The following is a 12,039-nucleotide window of genomic DNA, read 5'->3' as shown; positions in this document are numbered from 1 at the left end:
ATATTAAGAGGAAGTCATGTAATTGGAGAACTTTCTGTCCAGTGTTTTCAGGAGGTGGACCTGTAAACTTCTCCTCCCACGGGTGACGCTGTGGGCAGTAAACATCATTTGACATCACTTCCGTGTTCTCAGGTAGACTGTGGACACTATTGTAACTTGCTATTTTAAACGACGTCGTCTGTTACTATGTCTCCTTTTTTTGTGATTTAACTAAAAAAAAAAGCCTGATCGCTCCAAGGAAGTTTCTGGAAACTTTCGAAAATGTCTGACGCCGATTCAGAAGGTGACATGTGGTCGACTCCTCTCATTGCGCTCAATGTGAGTTTTAGGAAAAAGTTGGGACTTTATCTGAACCCCAGAAACACAGTGGCCGCGGACTGGATGGCTGTTGCAGAGGTCATGGGCTTCTCTTATTTGGAGATCAAAAACTACGAATCTTCAAATAACGCCACCATGAAGGTTCTGGAGGACTGGAAGGCTCGGTCTTCAGATGCGACGGTGGGAAAGTTGTTGTCAATCCTAAAGGAGGTGGAGAGAAAGGACATCGTGGAAGATCTCCGTCCTTTGATAGGTGCGTTCAAGTAGTTTGGAGTTTGTTTGGGTATATAAATAATGAACACCGACCAGTTACGAAACGAGGCTTGTTTTCGTCGCCCATCCTGTTCATGTGCATCAGGAAATGATTCACAGATAACGGAAGTTAAGTCATTATTGATGTATTATTAAAGCATAGGTTCAAAGTTTTTTTTAAATCTGTCTGAAAACAACAGTCAGGTGCCCAAATGAACATGGAAACAGGTTTTTATTGCTGCAATCATTCCTCCTGTGCATACTGACCATTAGATCCCTTCATAATGTACTTACAATGTAAATGATGGGGGAGTCCTCCATCTGTGCAAAAATGTATTTAAAAGTTTATCTGAAGCTAATCTGAAGCATCAGTCGTTCAAATGAGCCAATTCAAGTAGATATCTTTCAACGTGCTCAACAGGGAAACACAAAGAGGGAATCTGATGCTAAAAATACTGTAAATGTGTCAGATATCCGCTTGATATGACTAACTCAGACTGCTGAAGCCTCATATCAGCTTCAGATCAACTTTCAAATGCATTTTTGCACAAAATGATTGTGACATGCTGTGGATTTTGTCTCCTATCATTTTCATCATCCACATGCTATAACTTGTCCACAAGCTCATTGTGTGCAGACTTACTTATCCTTGTGTGATGTGTATGTAATATTTTTTGTTGCATCAGATGAAGATGTCAGGAGGTATTGGGAGCAACAGAAGAAGAGGAAGGCTGAGCCCCCAGTTCAGGTTCATGAGGTGGACAGCTGTGTCTCTCGTCCCACCGGTATCACCCTGGAGGATGACCCTGAAGGTCAGTATGCTAGACAACACTAGTAGTTTTTTTGTTTTTTTTTAAAGATACTGAATAAGAAATACAAGGTAATGCTGGTATAATTACATCACAGCAGAAGCACATGGGTCAGCCCAAGTCAATTCATCATAGGCCTCTTTAACTGAAGACACTTCACAGGTGCAGATAATCACATTAATTACGGCTGAGTTCCATTTAGCTGCTTCGGTTTCAGGGTCCTCGTGTTGTACGTGCTTGCTCTCTGTCACACTGTCACAGCTTTCTGGGACACTTGATTAGAACAGAGCCATTGCTAATGTTACTAGCTGCACCTGTACTATTCCTACTATGACAAGTCAAAATGTCTGCTGTTAAAAATGCCCTTTGCTTCTTTTAACAAGGTTTACGACATTGTTACGAAAGAAAGAGGGGTACTGCTTGCAGGTTACCCAGTCCTTCCAAATCCAGAATATATTCTGTAATTTTGGTCAGAATTAATATGAAATTAAACTTTGTAGCAACGTCAGACGACACTTTGAGCTGTTGAAATGGAATAAATAGGATAAAATAATGTGAATGTTACAAATTATTTATATTAATTATTATATAGCTAAAAGTTGCTTCCAGCTTGTTCTGCATGATTTATATGTGTGTGTGTGTGTGCACAGCTGTTGTCTATTCAACACCAAGAGAGCAGATTATGAGTATGCATAAATGCATGTTAATTAAAAATAGTAAAAATAATAATAATAACACTAGTTTGGTATTTTAAAAAAAATGAAAGTGTGACTTTGTAATGCAGTTTAAAAGCCAGTATGTTTGCACAAGTCAAACTGGAGATATCTATTTATCTGTGGTAAAGTATCGCACAGTAAAAGCCCAACTTGTCCACTAATCTGACAGGTCATCTCAAGTTTTTCTCACTCGTGTTTGCAGCAACCTGCACAGTCTTTTGGTTTCCTTATTATGCTTATGTTGTACTTCTGTGGAATACATTTCATTTCAGTGGAATACTATTTTTTCCTAGTTTATTATATGTACTTGTCCCGACTTGCAAGCTGTTGTGCAGTACTGTCCTTGTAAGACTAAACAAAGTTCTATTATTGAATTTAACTGGAACTGAATTGGATCCAGGTGCTCCTGAACTGTTTGATGCCTTCATCTGCTACTGCGAGAGCGACATTGAGTTTGTCCATGAGATGATCAAGGAGTTGGAACAGACGGAGTACAAGCTGAAACTGTGTGTGTTTGACAGAAATGTCCTCCCAGGCTCCTGTGTTTGGACCATCACAAGTGAACTCATTGAGAGGAGGTGGGAAACAAACATATGATAACAATGTTGCTATGTTATGTTGATTTGTTCTTTACTTTATACAGACAATTTTTCTAAGAAGACACTGATAACATCTAGCCAAGTCTGATGCTTAAACTCAACACAACATGGCAGCCAAAGCAATGATATGGAGCCAGTATATCATATGTAAAATGTTTGATTTCTGTGCTTTTTAAGTATTGATTGCATGCAATACAACTTTGCATTTTGACATATTTCTGATGCAACATAGACTTCTGCTTGCACAGTCATCAAGTCTGACGTGGACCAGTTCTTTTTAATATCACACCCAAATATATTTTAATGTCTGTGGGTGTATCATTAGTCTTAGTGGATGTCTTAATGGAAAGTTCACTGATAAAAAGAAGTAATTGCAGGAAGCTATACCCACCTTATTAGTTTCATTTTACACAGAGCAAGAAACCACAGAGCAAGTTTTCTGTGAAAATCTCCCTCACTTTACCACAATTCAATATACCATATGTGACCCTCTGTGCAGGTGCAAGAGGATGGTGGTTGTGATCTCAGATGAATACCTTGACAGTGATGCCTGTGACTTTCAGACCAAGTTTGCTCTCAGCCTCTGTCCTGGTAAGTTAAATCATTCTTACGATAAACAGCTCTATCTTTCTTTTTCTGACATATGTTTGCGTGTACATGTTTCCTAGTTTGTAACTAACCTGTCATCCCTTTTTGCCATTACAGGAGCTCGAAGTAAACGGCTTATCCCAGTGGTGTACAAGTCAATGACAAAACCGTTCCCCAGCATCTTACGCTTCCTCACCAAATGCGACTACACCCGGCCTTGCACGCAGGCCTGGTTCTGGGCACGGCTGGCCAAAGCTCTTTCACTGCCATAATCATGGACCTCCTTAAAATCATGGAGTTAAAAGTTGCCTTATTATTCCATCAAAATGTGTCAGGCAATGCCCAAACATCACAGGTTCAACTTTGTGCTATTTCTTCGTGATCTTCATCCTACTGGTTTCTGAATGTAGTTCTCATTCACTCTGTGTATTTGTTAGTAGAAGCAAGCAGTGTTTGAGTGCTACTATACTGTATGAATTTCCTTTGAAAATGACAGTGATTTCTGAATATTATCATCATGAAACTCAAATTGCAAACACTGCACACAGCTGTTATTATGCCAATCAAATTTCAAGAATACCCTATGTTGTATTGTATTTATTGAACGACATTGGTATCTTGTGATTCAGCATGTATTAAATGCTCTGTAAAAAGCTTTTGCACGGGCCACTTCCTCTTTTGAAACAACTTCTAGATGAGATAAAAGTTTAAGAGGAAGAGATATTGTGATACTTTCGAAAGCTCAGTTTTACTGATTGTTGACATCTGCCTCTCTCACTTTCTCTGTTACTATGATATCCTCACATTTGATTCTCTATTTTTGTATGTGCTCTTTTTTTATGCCTGTTTAATAAAACGTGAATTTATTCTTCCTTTTATTAAATGGTCTGAGTGAAATATGCTATAAATAAGTTTAATGCAGCATTTACTGGCAGCTTTCTTTTATTTAAAAAGCGTATGTAGTCATGAAAGCGCAGTAATTCTCCAGCAAGTGTCGTGATTGTGCAAATCCCACATGTTATTCCGTTCACCACCAGTGGTGGCGTTACTGAATGCTGTGAAGAGGGAACATTTACATTTTGCAGTTAACATGTTAGCACCCAATCACAAATCAGAGAACGTGGTGCTGTCCAATCACAGGACAGGATGTTCCTGGAGAATTACGCCCCCTTTTCATACGGCTTGATTCGTACTGTTTTTATGCCCTGATTTCAGCCTCGCAGGTAGCACTTCAAAGGCTGTTTAACGCCTTCACGTGCTCTATCAATCAAATTGTTTAGGTTAGGAAAGACTTGGGAGTTATTAGAGTAGGACATGCTAATCTTAGCGAAAGAAACATGTTTTTTCCTCTGCATGACAGGAATGTAATACCTGAAAGACTTGGTAAAGGGTAAAGAGACATATACACAACCACAGCCGGCCATGAAAAGTGTGGCGGAACATAAGCTAATTTGTGCATGTCCTTTTCAACATTTAAACAATCTTTGTAGTATTTAAAATATGTCGACATTATGTATAAATACCTTGAGCTATAGGTAAAAGTGTTTGGAGACTAACGGTTTAGCTTCTGTCTCGGTCTATGTCTCGCATTGCCTTTAAACGGTAGCTGTAAACCAACCAGTGTATTTCCGTCGTTACTGACAACAGAGCAGTGCGGTCTAACGTGTCACACCCAACATGTCCGCTGGGAAGGTCCACATTTGCTCAGTAGGAATGCGGTGGGCGGGGCTGCTAGGCTAGTGTCAAACTTTGGGAATGACAGGAGTGCTGCAGGATTCGCAAAGAAGGGGAAGTGTCGCCCTTGTTGGTGCTGTTTGGACTACTTTGACATCTTTTTACGCACAGTCCTTGGATTCACCACCTTTTTTACAGATAGTACGGCCTCAACAGACTCCTCAGCCATGTCGGAGGACCTGAGCTCCCAACCGTGGTCCATCAACAAAGATGATTATGAGCTACACGAGGTGATTGGTATGTGATCCGTAGCTTGTTAGCTTAACGTATTTGTTAACCGACAGTCTGTGAATTGCTGGCCGTTTGCTCACTAAAAGGGGGGGTTTAATACCGCTAGCATAAGCCCTAACGGCTTTGAAGTATAAAAATGAGCAGAAGGCATCTTCTTTTTTTTGAGCAAGGGTTGAGTTCATCGCGTGTGGTAACCAGGCTATCCTAGCCGGGCGGTGTTGTGACTTGGAGTCAGTGGAATGTTTCAAGGGAGAGCGACTACTCCGTCCGCCGGGGCTATGCCGAAGTAGTAACCGAGCGTTATAACGTTACAGACTATTTGCTGGAAATGAACCGCTTTTATTGACCGGTTGGTTATCCGTGTGACCAGCTAGTTCAATAATTGCATTAATATGCTCTAACTAGAGGGAATGCTATGTATAATTTTACATAAATATGAACTACATCGTTAATATGTAGTATATCAGTGTGTGTAGTTAAGACAGAATCCATCCTACACAGTAGAATTGACATTATAAATAACATATTCACAAATTCATCCCTTTTTATATAGGAAAGACACATTATTGCGTTGTTAACCTCAAAGAAAAATGTCAGCCTCATAACGTAATCGTACATAAAACATCTTAAATTTATATTGAATGTGTTCACGCCCATTTCCAATTAGCATATACTTCAGCATAGGACTTTTTCCGAAAACACTCTTGTTGCCAATGCAGAGAGCAGAGATTGTACTTCACGGTCCTTCCCAGAGTAGGGTATTGTTTTGAACAGTTTACTGCCTGAATTAATCCAGTTATGCAGAACTCTTTGTAGAGGAGTAATCAGTATTATGGGGTATCAAAGCATGTCACTCACAGAAAACTGGAAAAGTCATGTAACAATTTGCTGGGTAACATCACCAGTAATACTTTGTTTTACCTAGTCTGGGATTTAACCATTTCATAAAGTAGTTGCTTTGTATGTATGCCCAATTTTCTCTTTCCACTCCAGTGTGACACCTTTTCTCTGCAGTGTCAAGCCTCGAGGAGTCCTGAGAATGGCTTTGCAGGTTGGCCGGCCTGAGGAATGGCAGCTTTTACTTGTGAAGTTATGAAATGCCCCACCCCACAAATAGCTGACCCTGTCCTACCTTTGGCTGACTTTGTGAAGAGGCAGAAGGAGAATAAGAAGGAGTGTGTAACATATAAGCAAAGTATTGTCCTCCTAAATCACTTAGTTTGTGCCTCTGGTTTACTTTACCCAAGCGCTGCATGCTTCCTGTAGGGGGAATCTGTGTGTTTATAGAGGGCCCATTCTGCAGGCCCTAAATTAACCTTTTTGTATATTTTTCAAAGAGTTGAATTTAACCCATTTCTACATTTCCCCTTAAATTTCTTGGAAAATTTGAACTGGGGCACCACACAAGATAACGCCCTACAATTTTAGCTCACTGAGATAAAGCCCCTCTTGTATAGAAACCAGTTCTGTGGCATTTTCCTACGTTATGTGTCACTCAAATTGTCAACATCGGTTTGAAACTGGTATGGCTATTTCAGGGTCGGACCGCAGCATGTATGCGTACTTACTTAACTTAGAGTTGAGACAAGTGATTGATGATGATTATCGACTTATCTTCGGAAATGAATTGTGCAGTTAGCCTAGTTTCTCCTCCTTGTTTTATAAATTATTTGTGGTCCTTGAGTGTGAAAGAGTTGGTCGACATTGTACATCATCTAAATTAGCAGAACCCTTTGTGTGAATCTGTGTCCTCGGTTTCCCTGTGAACACAAGTTAAACAAGGAGACTCCTCCTGTTTGGCATCTGTTTCTGTTCATATTAAACCTTGCCAACAGTCCCGTTGAGCTCTCTCTCTCTCTCTCCGCTCAGACAGTCATTGCTTGATTACTCTACTACCAACACAGCTTTTTAAAAGTCAAATGGTCTCAGTTGGCACAATTTCCTCTTTTAGGTCTACTATTAGATCAGTGGTTTGTTAAAATCAATGTCAGCTTTCCATGTCTTATTAAGGATCTTGTTAAGGTCAAGATAAGGAAAAACTATACACAAGCACACTGATGAACTCTTCCTGTTCTTGTTGTGGAGACTGGGGGATTACATTGAATTGAAACCCCTCTTTTACTCAAGTTACCATCTTGACATTTTCCCTCAGGGTTTCCTTCAACATGCCGCCACTCTTAACACTGTAGGAATTTAACGTGACAAAAGGTACGAGATAGAAGCCTCAGTATTTTGAATTCCCAAACAAATGGCTTAAGTTTTAAAGTTTGTAGTGTGGGCACCATCAGTTAGGAGTGGGCTCTTGTGGTGTTTTGGGGTGTGTATTTGAGGAGAGGGCGTGTAAATACAAGTACCAAAGTATTACAGGCTGCAGTGTGTATTTGAAAGTTTATATAAATAGATGTTTTAATTTAGATATTTTGCTGATTACAGTGCCAGGTCAGTTGTGTGTCTCTTGATCATTACGTGAGGCATCAACAGGTAGCCACCAGTCAATAATGCAGGCAGGAAGGGGTACTGTATAATGGCTGAGCAAGGCTGCCTACAGCTCTGCTGCTCAGCTGGAAATGGGTGTTCTGAGGATGGCCCTGCACACCCAGCATGCCCAGCAGAGCTATTGTTTTGGTACCCTCTCCATGGAAAAATGACTTGTTATTACATGGTTCATATCCACTCTTTTCACCTCAGTGAGCACTGGATCATACTTAAACCCACAGGAAAAAAAAGTACAGCTTGCACTCTCACTCCGGATCAGACTTTGGGTCATTCGTGTTGGCAAAACTGTATCGGAAACTTTCTGCTCCCACTGTTTGTATCCACCGGCAACCATGTTTCCTCCCTGTTGCATGTCCTGTCCCTCCGATGGTTTTTCGAAAACTAATGATTGGGTTCAAGGGAACTTACCACAACAGCACGCAACCCTCTGCCTCACATTTCTCTCAATTAATGTTCACTTCAAGGTTTCAGCCACGTTAATTCATCTCCAGATATTGGAGGAGTGAGTGCACACAGGGGAGGCCGTGTCCGCTCATGCGATTGCAAGTCATGTGTGACATCTCTCATTGTACCTTTTGAATAATGTGTGGAATGTCAGCCAGGTATGCGGAGGAAATGTAATTAAAAAAATGGCTGACGTCAGGCAGAAAACTGTCCTGGCGAGGGCAGGAAAGACAAGCTGCTGCCACACCGCTGGTCACGACTAATGAAGAGGGGCATTGACACAGCCCCCATGTACTGACCATTAAGAAGCTAATTCAAGGCCAAGCTAATCTGATAAGATATTATTGTACAGGCACAATGTACCTTTTGCGCTTAATGAACTAGAACAATGAATGTTCTGTCTCGACCTTACTGAGCCCTTTTTGACCAATATTTTCACCTTTTCATCAGGGAAATGATGGCCCCATAATGTGAGGTATCATTTTATTCAGAGTCTGTATCTCATGAGTAACAGTCCATAATGACTCTTTAATGAAACCTTGATATTAAAATGGCCTCTTGGTATTTTCATGGTCTTTAAACAGCTTTAATAAGCATAATGTGGCTGCTTTGTCTGAAGGGAGCCTATTATTCTGTTTATTATACTCCTCAATGTTTTGCTATCATGCTTATTTATTAGACTTCAGAGAGATGCACTAGAATAGGAGGAATGCAAACATTCTGCGCTCGGATGTCGACTCCCAAAAGAGCAAACATGGTAGCCTAATGAATAATGGCAAGCCCTCACAAGAGTATGGAGGCTTAAACAGTTAAGTCCGTCATGACGATAAAGCTCTACTCTTGCATGTCGCGTTCACACATTGCAAGTTGTAGTATGATGGCCATAAAGCGTTCAATGTCAGCTGATTTGTTTTGAGGAAACATGCTTACAGAAAACATTGGCTGCTTTTCCAAAGATCATCATTGTTTTGTCAATGTTTTCTCCCTCAGAAAGGTTTTTTTTTTTCACACTGCCTGCAACTTTTTTTCATTGTCTAGAGAGGACGTATCCTTTTACATCTAGCGATTTAACAGATTGCTGCACGTTTAATTAAAACTAAATATGAAGAAGGATTTTACATTCTAACAAAAACCTAATTATCTAAACTGAAATTATGGAGTGAAGCTTAACTTAAAGAATGAAATTTAAATTGAGACAGTAACTGGAGACCTTGGTATGTGTTAAACTCAGCCACATTAGGGAAAAAAGAATTAGGGGTCAGTACTAGTTTTTGACTAATTAGCGGGATAATTATAGATGTTAATTACTGGAAACAGAAAGGAATGATCTGTGGTATATCTACTGAGAAAAAGCTTTCTTAGGTTTGTAGATGTTTTCTTTAGATGTCTGAGTTTATATCAGAAGGAAAAAAAAAACAAGGAAAAAAGAACATCTCCATAAACTGCACTTACTTAAGTGATATTTATATCCAGGCTTTTTGTAATTACAGTCATCTCAAAATGTTAACAACACTATGAAAAATGAAATAAAACACAAAAAGAAATTACACATGGAAACAAAATGGAAATCACCAAACCAAAAAGCTTACATAACTCTGTCGGCCACGTCAACGCGCCACATCTTCAGCTGGCAGCTGGATCATCTTCATTTGATTTTGCCTAATGTGGTAACTTAATATATAGATTTAATTTAGCCATCCACTTTCAAAACAAGCTAAATCAATTTTTTTTTTCTGTGCAACTGGAAATAAACGATATAGACACAAGAACTTTGGAAGTAGTTTTTTAATTTGTATTTGTAAAAAAGCCGAGTCCTATTTTATCCATAATCTGTTCGTTCATTAATTAATTTACAAAAGAAAGAAGGAAAAAAAACCACCTACTGCTTGATATGCAGCCTTTATGTCTGTGCCAGACGGTTTATTAGATTAGATGTTGGCCTGAGTTTCTGAAAGCCCTGGCACTACTGCAGTGCCTCTCATTTGCTCTTTTGTGTGCTTCCTCACATTCTGATGGTAAGGATAGTGATGATGTCAGTGAGAGTCGCTGTGAGGAGACGTGACATGTGCGGTGTATTTTATTTTGTACCATTTTGTACGACTTGTGTCTGTAATGCCTTATAGTAAAGTCTGTTTTATTACTCTGTGTACATCATAGAGTAATTACCTGATATGCAGCTTTGCTTAGAACCTCAAAGGCCTCATGAAATATTGAATAAACATGTAACTGGATATAAACGGTACGAGACGTGAATGCTCAGCTGGATAACCTTGTGCTCAGCTTGGAAGTGGCAAATATCAAAAAGAGTATCAGGTCTATATTAACTCAAAGTCCCAACTGGCAGCTAGATTGGGCTTCTGTTGGTCTAAATGGCTCAGAGAGCCTCGGTGCCCTTTGACCTTCCCTGCTGCAAACCCAACAATCTCCTCCTTTTTCCATCCTCTCTACACACCAAGCACACATGCTCTCCATCTTGTCCAGCCACCCCTGACGACTGGCTGTTTGTTTGTGTGGAGGAATTTACACTCCACTGTGTACAGGGCAACTGGCTCCCTGTGGTCCAGCCCAGGCTGAGTGAGCTCCCCATCACTGGCTCACCTCCAGGGGTTTGTTTGGTATTGGTGGAGGTGGAGGTGGTGGTGACGGTGGTGGTGGTGGGGGGGGCTGGAGGATATATTTACAGCATGTTCAGCCCCTTGGTTTTGAGCAATGGCAGAGCAATCCGCGATTACTTGTCGATAGATGGCACCCACCGCAGCTGTTCGAAGACGTTCAGATATATTTGCGATGATTAAAGCGAACCTAACTGTCAATCTGTCATTGTCAATGTCAGTGGATTATTGGAGAGCAAGCGTTTCTGCTTAATGTCGCGTTGAATGGCTTCATCCTGTATTATTCTCTGCTTTTCTCATATACCCTGAAGTCATAATTATCTAGAATGAAAACAGTTAAATAAAAAGTGGTCACGTCTTGAGGGACAGCTTTACTTTTTAATTAAAATCAGGGAACTGTTTTTTTTTTTTTTCTTTAATACGGCCTCCCACCTTTTTTTAAAACCTCCATACAGTGCTGGCTCAATGAAAACTCTAAACAATGAGCACTTTGTTAATATTTGGGCATGGCTAAGATGAGGGTAAAGGAGGTTAGGAAAAGCTTACTGGAGGGTGGACTAACACACTCTTCCACCCACCAAAGCATCTTGCCAGAGGAGAAAGTGCTCCTAGCATCGCTCAGCGTCACGTATACACCGGAGTTCTTGTGGAAACAGCCGCGTGTATGTTTGTGCATGACATTAAATAAGAACATTGAGGGGGCCGTGAAATAACCTCACACGATACAGGAACAACAGGCGCACCTCTCCTGGGGAGGCTTTTACTGAGACGATTACATGTTATTCAAAAGAAAGATTAGCCCACTGTTGTAGGATTTGAGCTTCAATCAGATTGTAATCTATGTGTTGTTTGCTATTGCATCAAATAGTAGTTGTGGTAGTATAACATAGCATAGATTTCCCACTGTTGCACTGCAGTGTTCTGCAAAAGTCGTAAAAGCATGGGAAACCGTATTGTTTGAGTCAGCTGTGAACAAAATCTTTAAATTGTGCCAAGGATATAAAGTCCAGAAATAAAAGAGACATTTCCAAACTGCATACCTTGGTCCTGTCTGAGATGAGTCCCCAGAGATGTGCTTGGTTTAGCAGAGTCACCAGCCTCAATCAGACCTGCTTCATCAGGCAGGATTTGGAAAAGCTCATTCATAATTGATGACAGTTAAGCTGTACCGAAAAGAAATCGGATGAACCGTCGAAGCAGAACTCTGTTAAACCTTCTTGAACTCGGGAGAACTTTATAG

General features: G+C 40.4%; 2 protein-coding genes across 2 annotated transcripts in view; both read left to right on the top strand.

Annotated features, from left to right (window-relative positions):
- Positions 1-86: 86 nt before the first annotated feature.
- myd88 (MYD88 innate immune signal transduction adaptor) lies at positions 87-4,165 on the top strand. The gene is made up of 5 exons (XM_067578489.1): positions 87-571; positions 1,257-1,382; positions 2,496-2,673; positions 3,194-3,285; positions 3,400-4,165. The coding sequence occupies exons 1-5, from the start codon at positions 262-264 to the stop codon at positions 3,552-3,554; spliced, it is 861 nt and encodes a 286-aa protein (XP_067434590.1). The 5' UTR covers positions 87-261; the 3' UTR covers positions 3,555-4,165.
- A 561-nt stretch (positions 4,166-4,726) lies between these two features.
- oxsr1b (oxidative stress responsive kinase 1b) overlaps positions 4,727-12,039 on the top strand; it is a 39,413-nt gene continuing 32,100 nt past the window's right edge. Inside the window, exon 1 of the mRNA XM_067577679.1 lies at positions 4,727-5,253. Coding sequence (XP_067433780.1) covers positions 5,184-5,253 — 70 coding nt within the window. The 5' untranslated portion in view covers positions 4,727-5,183. The remainder of the gene's footprint in view (positions 5,254-12,039) is intronic.

This window comes from Thunnus thynnus, chromosome 21, assembly GCF_963924715.1.
Source record: "Thunnus thynnus chromosome 21, fThuThy2.1, whole genome shotgun sequence".
Lineage (NCBI taxonomy): Eukaryota > Metazoa > Chordata > Actinopteri > Scombriformes > Scombridae > Thunnus > Thunnus thynnus.
The sequence above is the reverse complement of the archived record's forward strand: the minus strand, read 5'-3'. Positions and strand labels throughout refer to the sequence as shown.